We start from the raw sequence: 22961 nt of genomic DNA, 5'->3' as shown, positions 1-22961 counted from the left end.
TATTGCTCTTATCTGTACGATTAAAACTGAAAGTGTAATTTAAGTTCTTTTCGGGGTTATCAGGAGAAAATGACTCATAACGCGTATCCGCGTTAATCGACTCCAGAGGGTTAATGAAACGGCAACATAACTATGCAGACTTGCCTTATGTGTACATTTTAAACCTGCAAAAATATGGTTTGCTTTAAAACAATATGCATTGTAAAAAGCGAAAATGTATTTTAATGTATTTTTATTGTCTAGTCACTTGAGATGCAAAACATTCAGGAGAGCTGTTAATATATAATCAATATATATTTATATATTTATAACGTTGGCTGGCTCATATTTCCTCTAGGATTTCCTGGTCTTAAAGGCCTTTTTGGATTGGATGGCCTGAAAGGTCAAAAGGGTATCAAGGGTGCTCCAGGTACCTCTAGAGCGTAGGAATCATCACATTATACACATTGTTGTCTTCTCTTATGAATTAAAATGGCATGCTTTTCAGTTTAGAAAACTTTTTGTTGTTCTTCTTATTATTATTTAGAATTTGTTAGTTCCTTGTGTAAAGCAAATATTGTGTATAAGCAGAAATGTCATCTTTGGTATGTTTTGTCTCCTGCAAGGTTCTGACAACTGGGGTCCTTCTGGTGAGCCAGGAGCAAAAGGAGAGAGAGGAGAGACCGGCATCCCCAGCACAGAAGCTGGTGTCCCTGGAGAGGTGGGATTCAAGGGTTTCATTGGAGATCCAGGTAACTCAAAACAGCAAACCACATAATCTAAGACTGGAGTTTTGTGCACTGTTTATCTGATGCAGCTATGCATTATTCTACACTGAAACTGCTGTGTTTACAGGTAATAAGGGTGAATCTGGGCATCCAGGTGTACCGGGTCCTCAGGGTCCACAAGGATTCTCTGATATAAAAGGAGTGCGAGGCGACTATGGCTTTCCAGGCCCAAAAGGACTTCCAGGTGAAGGGCTCATTGCTATATATTTATAATAAATACTAGTAATGAGTACTAGAGACAGTATGAGGAAATGGACCACTTAGATGGACTTTGGCTCTCATTTGCCCCATTTATTAACAACCATTTTAAATATTATTTAGCAAAGTAAATAAATAGTGCCTCTTATTTCTTAATCTATAATCTTTCTTGAAAATTCATTTTAAGAACATGCCATCTTGTCCGAAACCCATTGCTGTCATAATTTAGGTTCTCCTGGTCTCAGAGGGATCCCAGGTGACCCATCTCCATTCGGAGCAAAAGGAGAGAATGGAAATCCAGGTAATTTCGGATTGACTGGAGAAAAAGGAGTCCAGGGGGACTGGGGAGAAAAAGGACCGTCAGGGGAACCTGGAGTGTCAGGAAGAAAAGGTAGATGATGATGTTTTTCAAATCTCATTGCCTTGGCAAAATCAAAACGGAAGACCAGTAGTCATCATGTCAAGAAAATTAAAATCATGCACCTTCTCAAATGAAATGAGAAACTAAAGCAGAATGTGTTAAATGTGACAGAAGGTGGAATCCTCCCATGAAAATGATATTAGATGAACAGTGTTTAGATTGCTCACTTTGTTCCAGCATGAGCCTTAACTGAAAAAGACCTTTAATCATGCAGGGATGCTTTCTTTTATTTCAAGGTGAAAAAGGAGAAACAGGAATGATGGGATATCCAGGAAGGCATGGTTTTACAGGTTACAGGGGCCCTGTTGGACCCAAAGGAGACACTGGACCCCCAGGTGAGTTGGAATTTGTCAGCATGACCCTTTTAAACCTGAGTACAACATATTTTCAATCCTAAATATGTGTAATTTTTTTTATAATAAAGTTATTTCAATTTTCTATCTTAGCTTAATAGGCACGAATAGCTCTACTGCATGGTTTTCGTTAATATATCTCAAATTTTGATTATAAAGTTTGTTTATTAAAAATACTTTTTTTTTTTTCTGCTTACTGAAGTAATTTTTTTCTGACCTGCATTTATTTTTTTGTTTTTGTGGTTATGCTTGACCAGCAGATCTAAATGTGTTGGCTGCAATCTCGATCTAGACTGTATTGAACATCTTGCATTTCTTATTTATTCAGATCAGAATTGGTGCCAAAACCATTTGTTGCAGTGTCTAAACTAATTTTGCATTAAGTTTGACCGCATCTTAACCATTCTCTCTTCCTTGTTGCTTAAGGTTTTCCTGGCTTTCCTGGTGCTAAAGGACTTCCACCAGTTCCACAGAAATTACAAGGGGAGAGAGGACCACCTGGCCCAATGGGTATTCAAGGACCACAGGGACGGCTTGGAAACCCAGGCCTAGCTGGGCCTCCTGGTGATCCAGGTAGGATTATTTAAAGCCATTAATATGTTGTCTAAGCTTCTTCTCTGCTGTAGCTGTGATCCAGTATTATTGTGTAAATGGCTATTATCTGTTTAAGGGGTTTTGGGCCCAAATGGAGAAAAAGGCATGCCAGGTCTCCCTGGAATACCAGGAAATCCAGGTTTTCGTGGAGAACCTGGACAAATGGGCCACTATGGTCTACAAGGCGAAGAAGGTAAATGGTGTGTTTGTGTAAAAATGAATGAGGATTCGGGGATAAATAAGTGGATTAACAATTGTAGATGACTGGACAACAAGAAGGCCCATGTGATCTTTTCCTTTTTAAATAATTTTGTAATAATTTCATGTAAATAGTTTTTTCTTTTCTCACATGAATGACATGTTGATAATGCATCTCAATTGGTAGGGACCCGAGGGAGCCCTGGTTTACCTGGTCCTATTGGAACGCCCGGCCGCAGTGTTAATGTTGGCTACCTGCTGGTGAAGCACAGTCAGTCTGAGCAGATCCCCATGTGCCCTGTGGGTATGTCCAAGTTATGGGATGGTTACAGTCTTCTGTACTTCGAGGGACAGGAGAAGGCCCACAACCAAGACCTGGGTGAGTGCAACTGACAAAATAATGAAATCAGTCACAAGATGTGCAGTCATTGTCTGTCTGACACCACCATTATTTGTACAACTTTAGATCAAAAAACATATAAAAAAATTAAAAAAAATACTGTTTTAGTATGAATACAGCCTTAATTTCTAAGAAACAAAAACGAATATATAATCATAAGTAACCTCAGTTTAACTAGCAGATGGTTCAAGCACTTTAAAACAGCTGATTCTAAGATTCAAGAAGATTTGTTTCTCCCATCACTGGTCAACTGCAAACCTGTTTATGAATGTAAATCGTGTTTTACAATGCTTTCCAAGTAATTAATTTTCTTATTATACTGTACCATCTAATTTATACTACCAATCAAAATGTTAATGTTTTGTTAAATGTTTTTGAATGACGTCTCTAATGTTCACCAACGCTGCATTTACTTGATCAAAATAAAGTGAAAACATTGCGAATTATTATTACTATTCAAAATAAGTTTTCTATTGTAATATATTTTAAAATGTAATTTATTCCTGTGATGCTAACGCAGAATTTTCAGCAGCATTATTCCAGTCTTCAACATTAAATGATCCTTCAAAAATCATTCTGATATGTTGATTTGATGCTCAATAAACATTTATTATTATTATCAATGGTGAAAACCGTTGTGCTGCGTAATATTATAATAATATTAGTAATAATAATATTTTTGTAACATTATAAGGTTTTATAAATTCTACTGTATACTTTTACCATCGCTTTTGATCCGTTTTATGCATTCTTGCTGAATAAAAGTATTACTTACTGACTTATGTTCAGTAATTATATTTACATCAATAACTGTTCAATAAGTGTTCCTGTAGCTCAAGTGATAGAGCATTGTGTTATCAAGCGGTTGGGGGTTCGATTCCCCGGGAACACATTATAGGTAAAAACTGATAGCCTAAATGCACTGTAAGTCGCTTTGGATAAAAGCATCTGCTAAATGCATAAATTTAATTTTCATTTAACTGTACTTTGTGATTCTCTGAAAAGGCCTCATGGGTGTCTGTTTTGTCGTCCAGGTCTAGCCGGCTCATGTCTCCCCCGTTTTAACACCATGCCCTTCCTGTACTGCAATCCTGGAGACGTATGCTACTATGCCAGCCGCAATGACAAATCCTACTGGCTGTCCACCACCGCACCAATTCCCATGATGCCCGTGGAGGAGGCCGAAATAAAACCATACATCAGCCGCTGCTCGGTGTGTGAAGCTCCATCTGTGGCCATCGCCATACACAGTCAAGATATACAAATCCCACAGTGCCCAGAAGGCTGGAGAAGTCTCTGGATTGGCTACTCCTTCCTTATGGTGGGACTTAGTTTCTAAAATGTTACACTTCCCCTTCTTTTAATAGTCCTGTAACTCATCCTGTCCCTCCCTCGCAGCACACGGCAGCTGGAGATGAAGGTGGCGGTCAGTCTCTGGTGTCTCCGGGCTCCTGTCTAGAAGATTTCAGCACCACTCCCTTCATCGAGTGTAACGGGGCCAAGGGTACGTGTCACTACTTCGCCAACAAGCAAAGCTTCTGGTTGACGTCTATCGATCAGACCTTCCAGAGTTCTCCTTCCTCTGAGACACTGAAAGCCGGTCAGCTCCGGTCACGCATCAGCCGCTGCCAAGTGTGTATGAAGAACCTGTGAGCTGTAACCTATGAACTTTCAGACTATTGCAGCAGCATTACAGTTAACACCAGCAGAGCGACCCACGCAAATACTTCATTCCAAATGTCCATCGGATGTCAAGCGTCGCAAGTTAGGCTTTTGAAATAACTTAATGTATTTAATATAACACATATGACTGCCTCAGATTCCCTCTTCACCGCTACTGTGTGCCTAATGACTGAAAATATGCACATGTGCATAATGAGAAGCGAAGCCAGAGATGCATGAAAGCATATAGCTATGAGATTTCTCTGCATTATTTACTTTTATATATATATATGAAATGGTGCTTAATTTCTAACTTATTACCTCAGCCTTATTAGACCTGAAATAATATTACCGAAACCATACAGCCATACTACACCAAAGAATCCCATGCTTCTTCGCCCTTCTGTGCTTTGTAGCGTCACTATGTGAATGTAGACCTGGGAATCAAGAACTGGTTCTTATTCAAATCAAGCTCCATTATTTTTAATGGCAGTATCTTTTTACGCTAAATGCAAATAGCAAACTTTGTATTTCCCCATAGTACAGATAGCACACCACTTCTACCTAGCAAACAGGGAATGTTCTTGCAAGGTTCTCTCAGAGTCATGAAAACTGTTCTTCTAGTAATATTACTAGTTTCAGAATTCAAAAGTAACATTCCCATAATGTTGGCAAACTGATACAACGGAACGACACTATTTATCTCAACACAAGAGTAGTGTGTTCATTGGGTATTTGATTTCCTAAAGGTCTTAAACTCTGAGACTTGAAGATTTCTACTAGAGTTTTATCCAGTCACGAGGCTCAGGATTCTAGTTTGTTTGAGATAAACCCTTTCTTGGTTTCACCAATTGCACTAATTTTCTTGGAGGTTTACAGGACACGTTCAGGTCTTGAGAAAACTCAAGTTCAGTCTTTGTCCCACTTTTACATGCACAGCCAGACTATATATTTTTGTAAACAAAGTCTATATCTAATGACTTAACAAATGTGGGTGCCCTAATCGTCTTCCAGCTCTTGCAGACTTTGAGCAGATTTGCCCATTTTCAGTGCACACTGCTCACTCATTATTGTCCTGAAGCCCATAAACCTCTTACGTGTATTTGACATCAGTAAAGAGAACCAAAAAAAGGTTATAATTTAAAACACTTTTTGCATTGAAAGCATGCCACTGCTTTTTTAACAAATGTACTTTAATTGTAATTATGTAGAATGTTTGAAGTCCTTGATTTTGAATTGCAGTGTTATGGAATAAAAGAACAATAAATGCTTTTTGTTTGTTATATTTGTGTTTCTCTCATTTTATTGATATCTGAACAATCATAGAAAGTCACGTATGAACTCTTACTCACACATTACTGTTCTAAAGTTTGGGCTCAGTTTTTCTTTTTATAAAGAAATTAACACTTCAGCAAGGAAACAATAATTCAAAAGTGAGAGCGAATACATTCATGTTACAAAAATATTCTGTTTTAAATAAATTGTTCTTTTGAAGTTCCTATTCAAAGAATAAAAAAAAAATCACAAAGATATTAAGCAAACTGTTATCAACGTTGCTAATAATAAGCATATTAAAATATAAGCATAAGAATCAGCATATTATATGGATTTCTGAAGGATCATGTGATGTTGAAGACTGCAGTAAAGATGCTGAAAAATCAACTTTACCATCACAGGAATAAATTTCATTTTACATTTTGGTTTTTTAGGAATTTTTATTTTTCTCAGATTAAGTGCGGCAGTATCAGAAAATATTCATGTAATATTCACAAAATATACATTTAGTCCATTTATAATTTCTAAAAAAAAAAAGAATTTATGTTTTTTTTTTTTTTTTATTAATACTGTTCTGGGGGGGGGGGGGGGGGGGGGTTGATCCATTCCTCATTTGGCACTGTCTGACAACACAATCCCACATCTCCTATATTTGTCCTGCAATGTTTTTCATGCACAACATCCTTCTTTAGTCTTTTTCACCTCCATTGGCATCTCCAGATCCACAGTGGTATTTTCTCCCTCCCTCCTTTTCTTCAGGATGGAGGGCAGAACCAGATCAAAGAGGGTTTCGAACAAAATGTCCACATTGTAACCCGTTTTAGCACTCGTCTCGAAGCACATCCTCTCAGCAGGCAGACAGGCCTTCTCCTCCAGGCCCTTGTAGAGTAGCACACGGCCGTACAGGGCCATGGCGTCCTCTCTGCTGACCTGTTTGTGTTGAAGCAGAGGGGCAGGAGTCGGACACGTGACCACAGACTGGGGTTCGTCCCATCTCTCGCTCTTTGGTTCTGGCTCTTGAGCGAGAGCGTCAGTAAGGTCTGCTTTGTTACCCACAATGGCAAATATGCAGTCAGTGCTGGCAGTATCGGTCAGGGACAGGAAGCGGTTTTCCAGCTCAGCCAGGCTCTGCCAGTTGGTAACGTCATAGGTGAGGATGACAGCATCTGCGCCGCGGCAGTACATGGAGCCCAGGCCATGAAACTGCTCTCGACCTGAACACAACAAACACCACGATCAGGAGAGTAAAGCACAGTCACGCAGCATCAGCGTAGATTGGGAGAATTCACACTTCATTTGAGGTCTATTTAAACTCAATACTCCTACATTACTTTTCTAAGACAAAAATTATAGAGTTCACTCTTCGTGTATGTTATCATGTCCGTAAAACTTAAGCAGGCTCTGGTTGGAATATTAGAAGATAGAAACATTGAAATGCACTCATGGGCATCAATTAATATGAACACAACATTGATGTCTGTCAAAAAATAACATGCACAATATATAGTCGTACTTATGAGAAGCCTGTAGAGGTCCGGGCAATACACACATTTCCTGGAAAACACACACTATCGGATGTTTTTTCATCTCTTTCTAAGAGGAAGGAGAAAATGGCGGCGCATGGTAAAAGATTAAAGAAATTAAAGGGCTGCACAATTAATCACATTTCTAATCGCCATTACAATTACGGATGTCACATTTCTGTAATCATTCAAAGTGACCGTTAATCGTTCAAAGACCACTTTTATTATTTTGAGTGATTTTTTTTTTATTTCTTTATTCTGCCTTTCTATGGGTTTTCTTAAGTTTTTTTTTTTTTTGGTTTGTTTTAGTATAACATTATAATGTCATGCATATTTTTACTTTTTTATTATTAAAAGCATTCAATCCAATATATAGTTGACATTTGAAGCTTAATACTATAGAAAAGCAACAAAAGTGTTTCAGTTACAGCATTTTCAGCTTGTTTATTTTCATATAAATATATGGCATGCAGTTGCTTCAAACAATGGTATAAACATCATTCAATGTAAATTGGGATAATCCTAATGAATAATCACATTTACAATTACAATGGAACAATTGACAATTATGATTTTTGTCATAATCCGGCAGCCCTGGGAAATTATCAAAGTTTGATAAAATGTTGTTTAATTTGCCAATACAATATGCAAGATTTTCACATGATTTGTTAAACTGAATTACCCCTTTGCAGATTTTGAGCCATGATAATTTCTTCTTGTGAAGAAATATCTCTTCAGCCACAACTACACAGTGTTAGATAGATCCTCATGATACTGAGAGCTAGAACCGCTGAAAAACAACACCTCATTGTTGTAGAAATATGTAGTGGTCTTCAACCTACTTGGCTTCTACTGTCTGCATCTGAAAGGTGCTTTGTTCCTTGTTCTTATGTGCTTTGTGCACAATAAAAATCTGTAAAACTAATAATGTAGTACGTATAAAGCATGGCTCATTTTAATTTTACAATGCTTGCATACAATCACACTCAATTTACATTACCTTTTGACAAAGTCTTTATACATAAAACTGTACACACTATAATTTTCACAACTTAAAACTCCCTCCACAGTGAGAAAAAAACAAAACAAGAAATATCATGACATGATATCTGAGCTACAGGAACACCAACAATAGCTACTCATGGTCATGACATGGTGAGCTAATACAGAGGAAGTAAGCTTTACTATTATTACCATCCCCAGATGAACTAATGATAAGAAAAAAAAATGGGTTAGAGTTCATGTAGCACCAGCCGCTCTGCAGATCCCTTTGAAGAGTTCAGACACTACACACGACTGACTGAAGATCCCTGATCAATTCAGCCTGATCTCAGAGTGAACATTTTAAATCAGAGGTTCTTTTACATGCAGAGAATTTAAACAGAAGTCTTAGTCCTCTATAGCCTGATACATGAAAGAGCAAACAGAAATCATCTAATTTGATTGCCTTTTTTTTTTTTACTTTATACAACATCTAAAAAGTGTGCATGTGTACTGCATGTTTTTTATATATATATATATCATATTTGATTCCTCAAGCTTTTATGGCTCATATGATATATACCAAGATTCCAAGTATGTAAATGAACATACTTTCCAGGAGGCCAACAATTCACTAAAAAGTTTTGTTGTTTTTTTTGGTCTTATGAAGTACTGTAATTTGTTGAGAGAGTGAATTGGTGGGTTTTTGTTAAATGTGAGCCAAAATCATTGCAATTAAAAGAACCAAAGACTTAAACTACTTCAGTCTGTGTGCATTGCATTTAATTCTAAAGTTTCGCAATTTGAGTTGAATTACTGAAAAACTTTTCCATGACATTCTAATTTATTGAGATGCACCTGTAGGAGAATATGGAGCTCTTACTTGAGGAGGGGAAAAAAGCATTAATTGTATTCAGTGGCCCAAACAAAAATAAGCAATTTGGTGCATAAGGTATTATTTATGTGGGCATAAAGACTGATTCTGACTGTAATGTAAATGAATGAGATCTTTATAACAGTACAACAGACTACTTACATTATAAATATCAGTTGGCACTCTATATCACCCAATAATATGTCTTAGCAAGATGATATATACATGCTTAGTTCTGCAGTTTTTATTGTTTGGGGCAAAACATAATCCTATGCAATATGATGAAGTTGATTGAGAGATGAACAAATAAATGTCAAAAGCCATCATATTTGATAATGAATTATGATAACACTCTACAATAAGGTTCTATTAGTTAATGTTAGTTGATTTATTAACTTCCATGAACAAACAAAGAATAATGCATTTATTACAGTATTTATTAATTGTTGATAATGTTAGTTAATGAAAATACACTCATTCATTGCTAGTTGTTAACAAGCACAGCTTTTGATTTTAATAATGCATTAGTAAATGTTGAAATTAACATTAACTAAGATTAATAAATGCTGTAGAAGTATTGTTTATGCTTAGGTCATGTTAACTAAAGTAGTTAATTAATGAAACTTATTGTAAAGTGTTACCTGAATTATATATTGGGGCTGTAACGATTCCTCGATTAAATTTGAGTACTATATAAAAATACAAATAAAAACACTGCAAAATACGTGCCGCATTCCACAGACGAGAATCCGTGAAAAATATTATTAGACAATTTTCTAAGGCTGCAAGAAATATTCAAACAATTTAACAATCATAATAAAGCATAGTGCTATTATAAAGCCACAAAAGTTGCGATTCAATAAAATAACAATATGTGCTGCGGGTTTAATATGCTCTTTATTTTTATGCGAGTATGTTGTGTGCATCTCAGAGTGGCTCAGTTCACAGTAAATGCTGCTCCACACAAACAGTTATCAATTACATGTTGTGGAGCGTATCAAACTCCATCTCTGTATATGCTGTGAGTCTGGGCTGCTTATAACGTTCAACTGGGGACAATGTGCACCATTTTGGCAGATTTATAAGGTAAAACTTTATAAACCTATGCCATCACAGAAGAATACATCATTATCTTTCTAAATAAGCTAACGGTTTAATTTATAAGTTTAAACCCTTGAGTTTCTAGCATTTCTATCATAAAGAAGTGGCCAAATAGTAGGGATTAAGTGGACATTTGAATAAAAATTTTGGTTAGTCAATATTAAACAAAGATTAGATTGCGCTGTAAATTGAGAGGCTGTTGGCGCCTCTGCAGGCATTTGATATAATACATAATGTACACAAGTTATTATTATATTGTTTTATGACAGTGTGTATTTTAACTTGCTTGTGATATTTTATAATGTGATAACTTGCTTGTGATATTTTATTTGAACTAATTATTGCCTCATTGCTTTTATGTATTTAAGTGATTTTAAAGTGAATTTTATTGAATTTTTTCTATAAAATGTTTGATTAATCAAGTAAACTGAAGTTGTTTCAGTCCAGAAAACTATCATCTTGAAATATTAAAGAAAATATTAACAATATTCTAATTTATAAAATTAATTCAAGATTTCACAGCAAAAAGGCATGTGTATTACGACCTGAAGGGGGACATTTTTAGATTAGATTATATTAGATGAATCGCAGTTTAGCTACAACAAAAATGTAATGAAATCAGAATCATTCTCGCCACAATTTCAGTGCTTCCCTTGTAAGATGTTTTAATCAGGTACAGTGTACTGTTGGGCAAGTAAAATTCTCTCAAAAATCCACTTGCCAATTCATTAATGTTGAGCTCTGATAATATATATGAAATTTAACCCACCAAAGTGGCTAGCAGGAGTGACTGTGTTACACGATCTGCTGAAATCTGGGGGGCGGGTGTTAAAGGCGTGATATGATGCAATTAAAATGTTCCTTTCTCCTTGGAGTGTTAAAAACTCTTGGTGCATTAAGAAGATCTGTAAAGACTAAAGTCTCAAACCCAAAGAGATATTCTTTATCAAAATGTAAGACTCTGCCACGCCCCCCTAAAATCTGATTAAACAAAAAAGTGTGCATGTAAACGTAGCCACCGCGACTCTGTTCCCCTTTAGGGCTTGAACTGATGTTAAACTAAAGGACATTATTAACCGTCTTTACATTTATTTTGAAAGATGAAGCTCGCCAATATGGAAAGGGGTGCTACATTTCTGACAAGAGCCTGCAGTGTTCGGCCTATCACAATGCACTAGGTCAAGTTGGCCAATCAGAGCAGACTATGCTTGTCAGAAGGAGGGACTTTGTAGAAAACAACGCGTTTGAGAGAGGCGGGGCATAGAGGACCTACAATAATGTACAGTATTTGAAAAGGAATGTGTTTTTTGAACATTAAGGAATGTCAACATTATTCTGTTGGTCTAAATACACAAAATAATGATCTTTAATAAAATATGACCCCTTTAGATTGGTTTAGATTCAAATTATTGGCTGTCGTTATTTAAAAGGACATTTGTGTAATGTGTATTATAAATAATAAATAAATTAAATAAATAAATAAATAAATACATACATACACACACACACACACACACACAGACACACACTGGCCACTTTATTAGGTACACCTTGCTAGTACCAGTTTAGACCCCCTTTTGCTTTCAGAATTTGCTTAATTCTTTGTGGCACAGATTCAACAAGGTGTTGGAAACATTCCTTAGATATTTTGGTTTCATATTGACATGATCACGCTGTTGCTGCAGATTAGTGGGATGCACATCCAGGGCACGAAGCTCCCGTTCCGCCACATCCCAAAGATGCTCTATTGGGCTGAGATCTGGTGACTGTGGGGGTCATTTTAGGACAGTGAACTCATCGTCATGTTCAAGAAACCAGTCTGAGATGATTTGAGCTTTGTGACATGGTGTATTATCCTGCTGGAAGTAGCCATCAGAGGATGGGTAGACTGTAGTCATAAAGGGATGGACATGGTCAGAAACAATGCTCAGGTAGGCCGTGGTGTTTAAACAAAGCTCAATTGTTTATTCTGTGGCAATTAAAACATTAATTTGTCACCTATTTTTGTTTCTTATAGGAGCCAATGGTTCGTTAAGTTTTTTTTTTTTTTTTGTCCTGATACAGTGGGCTTTATAGGATTAAAGGAGTAGTGGAAAATGAAAATGAAATATTTTGACATGTCATTTTGCACATATAATGACACTGCATGCTTAGTACTTCTTTCTTTGAAATTCAGGTTTTTCCACTAAACGCAAAGCCACTAAACCACTAAAACCACATTCAAAACTGAGAATAAAAAAGCTTTGTAACTTCTTAAATTAATTGTGAACTTACAACGTCCCTTTTAGGCCCCCATTCCTGAGTGACCTGTGAAACCTGTAGTTTCCACACACACACACGCACACACACATTCAATACACACTCATCTGACTTGCACACAAGCATGTGACTTTTTGCCTGTTAAGAAAGCAAACAGCACTACATGGGGTCATCTGTCATCTGAACATGATCAAGTTTCACAGGAAAGAGGAGAAAAGACATCCTTTTTAAATTAGATGGATGAATGGATGGATGGATGGATGGATGGATTGCTGCCTTTAATTGGTGAAGTTATCAAACGTCGACCAAAAATATTTATCTTCAGGTAAACTAATTTACATAAAAAGAAGGTGAAATGTACAGATTAAACAAAACTTACTCTCACTGTATGTATGTATATATATATATATATAATGTTGGTCAATTTCTGAAAACTTAAACCATGACAGAGCCGGTTCTTAAACATACCATCTGAACAAGGAACAAAAAGTGCTGACAATCACAAAATAAAAAGGTCAGTACTATGACAGTGAGAAAGCAGTTCTGAGCTATAAATCAGGGCAAAACAAAAACCAACAAATGTGAAGCAGAACTTCAGAAAACACACACAAAAAAACACAGATATGATTGACACTACTTTCATCTGAAATTATAACATAGTGTTTACATTTTTAATAGCATGTTCTTGAGTTTTGTTTGACTAAATAAGAGTGTAAACGCAGCCCACCTGCAGTGTCCCATATAGAAATGTTGTAGGGTCCCCACTGTTTGAGGAAGAACGCCCCTCCGACTGTGCTGATGGTGTCCTTAAATCTCCTCTCTGTGTATCTGTGGAGGAGAGAAGTCTTCCCCACGTTCATGTCCCCCAGAATGACGATTTTCACGTCGGGTTTCATGGTCCTTGAGCCTTGAGACATGTCTCCAAACACATGCCACTCATGCAGACTCCACTCTTCCAGGTAGGCTAATATAAAATCACCATATAAACAATCCAGCTATCGGTCTCTGCGTTTTAAATGCATGATATAATTTGGCTCCGTCCAAAGTTTGCCAAAATAGACCACATTCGTGTGTTCTGCAGACTTCAACAGCAGTGTTTTCCCTAATATAGTTGTCTGGTAACAACGCCGATTTTCCAACTACATAACTTTCAAGTCGGGTTTAGTGCTGTCCGACTCGTCAACGAATCATTCTTTTGAGTCAAATCTAGTTCAATGAATTGTTTGAACAAATCCTTTTTGAAAGATTTCTTAAAAAATCTGACTGAATCGAGGGATACTAGAGCCAAAAATTAATAAAGCACTGTTTTTTTTTAAAATGCATTTTATTATTGTTTAATGCAAATGTGAATTATATTTATGACTTTGTTTAAATTTGAACGACGACTGCAACATAATAAACTAGGTGACGGGGAAATACACTAAGATAAAACCTTAATTTTAAAAGGACTATTTGAATATTTACCTAAGATTATGATGTTAATAAAAAAAACTAACCACTTTGTAACCTGTTTGAAATGGGCTGTTCAAAAGAACCGATTCGCCGAAATGAATCAGACTTCCCATCAAAAGGTGGTGGGCGGAGCTATTAAACGTCAGTGCCAACGTCACAGGAAGTAAACGGCAAAGGCGGGGCTTAAAATTGATCAGCTGTTGTCATTTTTAATATCATTGTAACCAGGCTTCGCTACAGTAGGTAGCACTGTGTTTGGTCTATTTAATGTGAAATGTGGACTGAATTTTGCTTATGTCATGACGCATAAGCAGAGCGTCAGCGGAAGTCTGATGATTATAGAGAGAGGGCAGTTCTTCTGTGTGTGAACCTGATCGAGTGAAGTCGTGTAACACAACAGAACTACAACCAGAATAAATCCTGGACTTTGTTCCTGTTCTCTGGCTGGATACTGCATCTAATCCCCGCACAGAGCCCTCACTCTCCTCCTGAACAGTGTTTGTTAACCCGTGAACTTGATGAATCTTCTCAAACGTGCCGCCTTCATTTTCTCTGAACAGCCACTAAGTCTGGCCCTTGGTAAGATCGGAGTTTATCAAACTATCAGTAGGTTGAGAAGGACAGGATGCATGGACTGAAATGTTCACTTCTCGGCGTGGTTACAGTTATCATTACAATTGCAGCAGTGTTGCTATATGATGAAGGTAAATGCAAGGTCGAGAACCACATTATACATCTACAGTGGGGTCCAAAAGCCTCCACAGGTTTTTATTCGAATGTTTTTGATGTAATTAAAATATCAGCGTGACATTCCGTGTTTACTCCACGAGTCTGTGCAAAAGCTGTATGATTCCAAAGGTGTTCACGTGTCACAAATGTGTTTATTTGACATCATACATGCAGGTTTCAGTTTTACCACGCTAGAAGTTGTGGATCGCGCTGGATTTTGTCATTTAATTATCGGTTGTTGTTTGACTCGAGCTCTCAAGCGTAACTCACATTTTCAAACCCCGAAGTTGTTGTTTCATAAATGTATTCTTGGAGATATTGTCGAAGCTATTCGACTGTTTTCATCGCTGAGCCTCGAAGCGCAAGGTTGTGGTGACGTAGTGCACAACACCGCGGTGACGTTCTCACTGTTGTTGGCGCGGTAAACACTGCAAGTTCTAAGCAGCTTTGCATGAAACAGCCCAGTTAACCTCGACAAGGCCTCTGTCGCTATGCGCTCAGAAACTGCATGAAACGTCGTCAAAACAAGGCCCAGATCTCGTCGCTTGATCGATGTGAAGCCGACCCGCGCTCGGACTCGGTTGCTTCGACCATCATGTTAGTGAACTCAACGCGCGGTTTCCTGTGGTCGGACCTGGAGACCCGAGCGCTGCTGAATATCTGGGGCGAGCACGACGTGCAGACGGCGCTGGACGGGAACTTTAGGAACAGCCACGTTTACCGAGACGTCGCGAACCGTTTGTGCGAACTGGGCTTCGATAGGACACCGGACCAGTGCAGAATACGGGTTAAGAGCTTAAAGAGGCAGTATTTCCAAGCGAAGGAGGGATCCAGGAAAAATGGGCAGTACCACAAGATGTGCAAGTTCTACGACGAGATGGAGAGGATACTGAGCAATAGATCCTTGTTAGAGAGGCAGGATATCGATAGTGTTGCTGTTGGGGGAGATGAAACGATGGATGAAGATGCTGAGAGTACTGAACTCTTGCAGGAGGCTCACATGGATGGCAGCGGGGAATGCTCCTTTATGGAGCACCCGGTCAAAACTGAGTACCCACCCTGCCCCATTCCGGTGACCGTGGGAGGCATGAGTATGTCAACTTCTTATGATCTGTTTGAAAGCAATTATCTGCCATCTTTAGCCGAATCAGTCTGGTTTCCCATGTGTGAGTGTGTTAATATTCATGTGTTCTTCTCTCAAAGGTTCGTTTCCAACCAAACCGAGCAGCCTGACCAAGAACAACCCGCCGGCGAGCTCGTCCACCAGGCCTCGGAGAAGCAAGAAGCGATTCGCGAACATGTCGCTGGAGAAGCTGATGGAGAAGTTCCTGGAGCAGAGCATGGAAGCAGAAGACAACTTCTACAGACTTGAGCAGCAGCGTCTTCAGGCTGAGGATAAGCGCAGAGAAGAGGAGCATTCCCGAGAGCTGCAGATGCTACAGATGTTGGGCCAGATTTTTAATGGCATTAGCACACCCTCTCCCGCTCTGCCGCCCTCTTGTATCCCCCAGACTATCCCCACCGTACCCCTCACGCGCCCGCCTTGTGGGAATCGTAACCATCCACCCGCCTTGAACGAGTTTGCCAGCCACAGCCAAGCAGCTGGCCCAGGTCTGCTCATGGAAGAGGGTGAAACTCAATGTTCGTGTAGAGTTGCCATTTATTTTGAATTGCCATTTGTTATAAAGTTATGAGCCAGCTTTTAAACCAATGTTTTACTGCTAATATTCTTTGAAAAGGATAGTTCTCCCATAGATGGTAATTCTGATGTTATTTTTTTATTATTGTTTTTTTTCGATCTTCTTTTACTGGAACACAAAGAGATTTGAAAGAATTTTGAACCCGGTATTTTGATCCGTGTACATTGGGGGCGTTTGTTTTTTGATTTACATTTATGCATTTTGGCAGACATTTCTAACAACATTTGCAATCAAAATACACATTTACATTTTACTAGGGCTTGGGAGTCCCTGAGAATCAAACCCAGGACCTTGGCATTGCTAATGACACACTCTGTGAGGTGTAGGAAAGATCCTTTATTAAAGGGGTCATGAACATAATTAATTATATTTGTATTGTTTTCTGAGGTCCATTTACAATGTTATCAAGATTGTTACATATATATATATATATATATAATTTAGAAGTAATAGGTTATTTTCTGTCCTGTTTTGAGCCTGTCATCAGACGCTCTGTTTGAATAGGAGTGGCAGATTGTAGACTCAGAAGTAAACGCCCACTGCTATGATTGGCTAACAATAGTGTGTATTTGACAGCCTACATCCTTCATAGATGGACACTGCTCTGATTTAGGTTAATAACGCTTAAATACTCTGTACATAGCAAATGATCAAATGAGTTACTCACACTTGTGTAGTGTGATATTACTCTCGGATCCAGTATATTGTGCCTTGAATCTGTGGTAAAATGAAGTGAACAAACGACCAAGTTCTTACTGATGCTTTAATAAAAGCTTCACTGATGCTTTTAATAAAAGTTTTTAGACTAATGAGTAAGTTTTGAGTTCTGAAACTAAAAGGATGTTTTTATAGTACAGTGATCACTTGTATATCAAAATATCAAGAGAATTTCGATTTCTCAGTTCATGACCCCTTTGAATAATGAAAGAAATGAAAAGTTAGATAAACCACTTGATTATTAGGTTTCCATATGTGGTCAGGCATGACACGCCCCCTTTCCGCTGATTGGTCAACCAAAGATCGTTGCCAGTCTGTGCCGTCATCAGAATAATAGTCACCCACTGCTGTAGTTGTACAGATTTCTAAAGCATTTGTTGCAACTACAATTTGTCTCTTTCTCTCATCAAAACAACCGGACCAAGAAATGCCTTGACCTAATGTTCAGGGTATTAATATATTTTCCTAATATTCAGGGTATTTATGTATTTTCTACCTCTTCACATGAAAATCAAGTCAAATTCTTTTTTTTTCTACTTTTTTTGTCTTAATATTACCTTAAAATTAAATAAACTCTGTTAAATGTGCACTGATCTATTTGCCATATAATGATGCTGTATTGTTACCAAAAATGTTCCCAAAACATAAACGTGGTCTGTATAGTAATATTCCAAGTATTCTAAAGCAATATTACAGCTTTATGTGGAACAAACTAATATTTAGTCACTGATAATTCTCCCTAGTGCTTAAGCTCTGAAATATAATTTGCGTAAGATTTAAAAATAGTAGCAGGTTCGATGTCATAGATGTTAAAAAGGCATTGGTTCATGCAAGTTGATGCAGTGGATGTCTTTTGTAAAATGGAGAATGAGAATTAGGTTTTGGAGCAGAGAGACTGATTTGGTTAATAAAAGCCAGAATTTCAAGTTCAGATGGCTTCTGAAGACTCTAATATAGAGCACAAGATGTATGAGCTTATTGTTCTTTTGAGGTTTTTCTTTTGTGGGGGGGGCGTGGCAGACCTCATGACTAAGAACAGTTGTTGTAAGGAAGAGAACTCAAGTTTTTTTTTTTTTCAATCCGTTTTCCTTTTGTGTTGAAAAGCAACAACATGGTTTAAATTGACAAAAGTAAATTATGTGAAAATGATGACAGAATTCTCATTTTGGTTGTAACAGTTCTTTTGAACTGTTTGAAAAATTTGACTGATGTATAAACTAGTCTAATCCAATGCATGGAACTGAACTAAGCTTGTCTGGTTTGTGTTGAAGCTAATGATTGTCCCTGTGTTCTTGTCTCAGTCATAGAGCGCTCTTTCTCTCTGGGAACTGCAAGAATGGACAGTGTGATTCCACTTGTAAGAAAGACAATTCCTCCACTTACATCCAAAAAACACAAGGGTCAGGACGGACGCATTGGAATCATTGGAGGATGTCAAGAGTAAGTGCTGCACAGATCTTTCTCCGGACTATACACTTAATAAATGACTATTTAATGATAGCTGTGGTGAAGCTTCAATGGGTGCTGCACATGCACAGCTGACTAATCAGATGAAACCTTTTTTTAAATTAGATATTTGGGGAAAATGATTACACTTGGCCTTAACTACTATGTAATAACAATTAATACTTAAGAAATTAAATACTTTAGACAAAACACATTTAAGACTAGGTATTTACTGTGTAAGTGCATCTTGTTCTGGGAAATTCCTACTTTTTTGCTAATAAATTTGAGGTATATTTATTATTAGGAGTAGGGTTAGGATTATATGGGTTAAAGCCAAGGGAAAGCGCTCGGGTTATAGTTGGGGGTAAAGTTAACAATTGACTATAAATATTAAAAATTCCTCATATGTATTTACAATGCACCCGCATGTATATACATATTCGGTACATGACTTATCATTTTTGTATTGTTCTTGCTAGGTACACAGAATGGTCTAAATTTAGATTAGTGAACTTATGCTACATAAGACACCTGCACAAAACAAAAACAAAATATGTATTCTCTGACAGCAGGTGTGGGTTGCATACCGACTGTATTCGCCATCTGACTGCATGAACCCTAACTGTGATGTCTGTACCATGACCATTCAGGATGAATACATATACTGTTACACTTCTAGTAAATAAGTATATTGTATCAAATGGTTTAAGTAGAAAGGCCATCTAATGCAAAGTGTGACCAGGAGAATATATATTCAATTATTCAACCACTTTCAACCACATACCATCAAGGCATGCTCTGCCACAACAGTGTTTTATAAGGTGCCATGTGCTGTGATGTGAGTGTTATAGTACCTAGCAGGCTGTTTTCTTCTATCTATATGTGAATCTTCTTGGTGAAACTTACATTTTTGTATTGTTCTTGCTAGGTACACAGGAGCACCTTTCTTTGCAGCTATTTCAGCTTTAAAAGTGGTAAGTATTCCGTTATAAACACAATCCATTTTGTGTTTCTCATCATTTCATTTTTTCATACTTTAGTGAGATACACAGTGAATTGTCTTCATGGTTTTAATTCAACTTTGACTCGTATTTATCAAAGAAACCTGAACAAAAGTTGTATGCACAAATATATTATGCAGCATTAATATTATGTTTTAAACATTGTTTATAATAAGATCTGTGTAAAATTTCACCTTTTTTTTTTTTTTTTTGCATTACCCTTTCGAGCGGACACAATGGGAAATTGTGCTTCTGTTCATGAGCCAAGATGACAGTTTTCTGATAATCTCAAAATTCTGGTTTATTGGTTACCTTCTCCTCGTCCTGTCTGTTTTCCAGGGAGCCGATCTGTCTCATGTGTTCTGCACCAAAGATGCAGCTCCAGTCATCAAGTCCTACAGTCCTGAACTCATCGTCCATCCAGTGCTGTAAGCAGGAACTCTCATTAGACACGACTTTTGATTACAAGTGAATTTCATTAAATATCTCTGTGGCCAACAGAAGAGTTTCTGACAAGTGCATTTTATGGCCCTCCAGGGTTATTTGATTCAGTCCATTTTACCAGCTGGAACACATTTGATTTACTATGTGGAGAGGGATTTGAGCATGATGGTGCAGTTTCTCTTCTGGCTGTGTGTTCCTCCAGAGATGGTCCCAATGCTGTGGAGGAGATGGAGAAATGGCTGCCCAGGCTTCACAGTCTTGTTGTGGGACCAGGTCTGGGGAGGGAAGAGATGCTTCTGAAGAATGCTAAGGCAAGATGAATGTTACTACAAACACATCTTCCGACTTCTGTGTGGCAGTTTAGTACATACCAATATATAACACAAAAATAATTCATAAATACTATTTTTAAAATTCTTTCGGATTCCCTTATATAGTACCAACCACAAATTGGAAAAACCTCTTTTTAGGTTTTTTTCTAAAATGTGCGAAAGCGTCTGCACTTTGAACACTTATTGTACATTAAGACAATCATTCTGTTCATCATTCATCAATCATTTAGTATTTCTAGAGAGCTTGGCAATATTGTATATTTCCACATTGATACATTCCAAAGTGATGAATGTTTGGCTGATGTTTGGTTTTAGGAGATTATTGAGAGGGCCAAACTCAGAGGAATACCAATCATCATTGATGCTGTGAGTACTGTTTTCACTGACGCTTTTATACTGGATATGGTGGCAACAGCCAATAGATTAATTGTCCTTAATACAGAAGGAGAACTGGGTCGGAGCTCAAACATGTGGTTTTAATTTGACAGTATTAATGTTGTATCGCATATTGCCTAAAAGAGGATAAAAATGATATTAAACTGATTCTGCTAATCCAGAAAAAAGGGCTTCAGTGGTTTGTGGAATAATCTATTGTTTTGTGGATGCACTGAATAAATTAGTCACTTGTGCAAAAACTGTTTATATATTCATGTTTGTGTTTCTTTACAGGATGGACTTTGGTTAGTGGCTAAAGAACCGTCAGTCATTCAAGGATATCAGAGAGGCATCCTCACACCCAACTTTATGGAGTTTACTCGTCTGTATGAGGCAATGGTGAGTTTGGAAAGTGCTAATATCCTCCTTGTGGCTGAGCAGGTTCTATTTGTATGTAATATCTGTGGCTCTAAGACATCTGGTATTGACATTCTTCTCAGGTTACCTGATGAGGTGAAAATGATACTTTGCCCGGTATTGTATGGGACTCAAATGTGTCTTGTATGTACTCTTGTGATCAGATTTTTTTTACGTGACCGTTTTGGATGCCATGCACCTGTATTCACCACTGACCACATTACCATCAGATCTCCTGGAAAAGATGTTATTATCACACATAAATATAGTCTTTGTTTTAGGAACATTGCTTTCACTGCAGTCCCGGTTCCAGAATTCATTCACTGCAGGTGCATCTGAAATTAGTGAAGGTGCTCTAGAACAGTGCAGATGTAATGAGATTTAATGTTCCTAAGTACTACCATAACAAGAATGGCAAGATCCACTCAAATCATTACAATACAAAGCATGACAAAAACAAACGTTATAATAACAATCTGAATGGATTATAAATAGCCACGAACGCATACAAAGTTCTAGGTCTGCACGATAATGACAAAAATCATAATTGTTGATTATTCCATTGAAGTGGTAATTGCGAATATTAATAACGATTATCACAATTTACTTTGAATGATGTTTATACCATTGTTTGATGCAACTCCATGCCGTATTTTTATATGAAAATAAGCTGAAAACAATCGCTCTTAGTGCTTTATATTATATTTATATTATACAAATTATATTTTATGTTTAACTACTAAAGAGACAGAATCGGCAAAACACATTTTTAAATAGCCGCTGTCTTGTCTATAAATAAACATAGATAGATAGACAGACAGACAGACAGACAGACAGACAGACAGACAGACAGACAGACAGACAGATAGATAGATAGATAGATAGATAGATAGATAGATAGATAGATAGATAGATAGATAGATAGATAGATAGATAGATAGATAGATAGATACTGATACATACAGTTGAAGTATACAAGCTAAATCAAACTTTGATTTCAGCATCATGAACCTCTGGACAGCACCGACCACAAGAGAAGTGCTCAGCAGCTCAGCATCGCCATGGGCCACCTTACCTTGGTTCTGAAGGGGGAGGAGGACATTATTACTGACGGAAATAACAGTTAGTGATTTTCTTGAATTATTCAGACTTCACAAGGTTCCAGTGCACCATTTTCTTTCTCTAACATGTTGCTTGTCTTCTGCTCTCAGTGCTGACCTGTAGTCAAGAGGGCAGTGGGCGGCGCTGTGGGGGACAGGGAGATCTGCTCTCCGGTTCCTTAGGAGTCTTCGCCCACTGGGCGTTCAGCTCACCTCCAGATGCAACCAAAGGGTGAGTTGCTCCGTCTTCACTAATTATTTGATGTGTCATTGCACATCACTTTGTTTAATAATAAATGTTCCATTTTTCCAGCATGAATCCCTCACTGGTGGCTGCATTCGGTGCTACGTCTCTGACAAGGCAGTGTAATCGCCAGGCCTTCCACAAACACAGCAGATCGACCACCACCTCTGACATGATCCAGGAGATAAGCAGCGCTTTCAAGAAGTTGTTTGAAAGCTAAACCTGCGTGTGTTTTCATATCTCTTTTCTTGGACATTATAAAGACTAAAGGTCTGCATCTCAGTGCTACTCATATCAAATAAAAGTGAAGTACATTGTTGAGCATCTTTTTTCTTTTCCTTTTTATTTTAAAGTGCCTCTTGTAGTTCTGCAATACAGTTTCAACTACTTCTTCACTG

The 22961-nt window shown here is 37.6% G+C and overlaps 3 protein-coding genes across 6 annotated transcripts in view; 2 read left to right on the top strand and 1 right to left on the bottom strand.

Annotated features, from left to right (window-relative positions):
* The window catches only part of LOC132152574 (collagen alpha-2(IV) chain-like), a 101876-nt gene extending 96000 nt beyond the window's left edge, over nucleotides 1–5876 (top strand). Inside the window, exons 38-47 of the mRNA XM_059561327.1 lie at nucleotides 338–409; nucleotides 606–731; nucleotides 835–951; nucleotides 1195–1356; nucleotides 1623–1721; nucleotides 2166–2312; nucleotides 2410–2526; nucleotides 2719–2910; nucleotides 3966–4252; nucleotides 4330–5876. Coding sequence (XP_059417310.1) covers nucleotides 338–409; nucleotides 606–731; nucleotides 835–951; nucleotides 1195–1356; nucleotides 1623–1721; nucleotides 2166–2312; nucleotides 2410–2526; nucleotides 2719–2910; nucleotides 3966–4252; nucleotides 4330–4584 — 1574 coding nt within the window. The 3' untranslated portion in view covers nucleotides 4585–5876. The remainder of the gene's footprint in view (nucleotides 1–337; nucleotides 410–605; nucleotides 732–834; nucleotides 952–1194; nucleotides 1357–1622; nucleotides 1722–2165; nucleotides 2313–2409; nucleotides 2527–2718; nucleotides 2911–3965; nucleotides 4253–4329) is intronic.
* A 587-nt stretch (nucleotides 5877–6463) lies between these two features.
* On the bottom strand, nucleotides 6464–13665 carry LOC132152738 (ras-related protein Rab-20-like). The gene is made up of 2 exons (XM_059561597.1): nucleotides 13334–13665; nucleotides 6464–7082 (listed from the first exon to the last, which is right to left on the bottom strand). Exons 1-2 carry the CDS (start codon nucleotides 13521–13523, stop codon nucleotides 6538–6540), a joined length of 735 nt encoding a protein of 244 aa, XP_059417580.1. The 5' UTR covers nucleotides 13524–13665; the 3' UTR covers nucleotides 6464–6537.
* Nucleotides 13666–14260: 595 nt separating this feature from the next.
* Nucleotides 14261–22887, top strand: naxd (NAD(P)HX dehydratase). 4 transcript variants are annotated; one of them, XM_059561594.1, is made up of 11 exons: nucleotides 14825–15878; nucleotides 15991–16398; nucleotides 18506–18644; nucleotides 19579–19624; nucleotides 19991–20079; nucleotides 20298–20406; nucleotides 20743–20793; nucleotides 21097–21201; nucleotides 22221–22341; nucleotides 22431–22551; nucleotides 22633–22887. In XM_059561594.1, exons 1-11 carry the CDS (start codon nucleotides 15296–15298, stop codon nucleotides 22781–22783), a joined length of 1923 nt encoding a protein of 640 aa, XP_059417577.1. In that variant the 5' UTR covers nucleotides 14825–15295; the 3' UTR covers nucleotides 22784–22887. The 4 variants fall into 4 exon arrangements, with proteins under 4 accessions (XP_059417579.1, XP_059417578.1, XP_059417577.1 ...); XM_059561592.1 differs by having other exon boundaries at nucleotides 15991–16428; XM_059561596.1 differs by lacking the exons at nucleotides 14825–15878; nucleotides 15991–16398 and adding an exon at nucleotides 14261–14637.
* Nucleotides 22888–22961: the final 74 nt, after the last annotated feature.

This window comes from Carassius carassius, chromosome 11, assembly GCF_963082965.1.
Source record: "Carassius carassius chromosome 11, fCarCar2.1, whole genome shotgun sequence".
Classification (NCBI taxonomy): Eukaryota; Metazoa; Chordata; class Actinopteri; order Cypriniformes; family Cyprinidae; genus Carassius; species Carassius carassius.
This window is presented reverse-complemented; position numbering and strand designations above follow the sequence as displayed.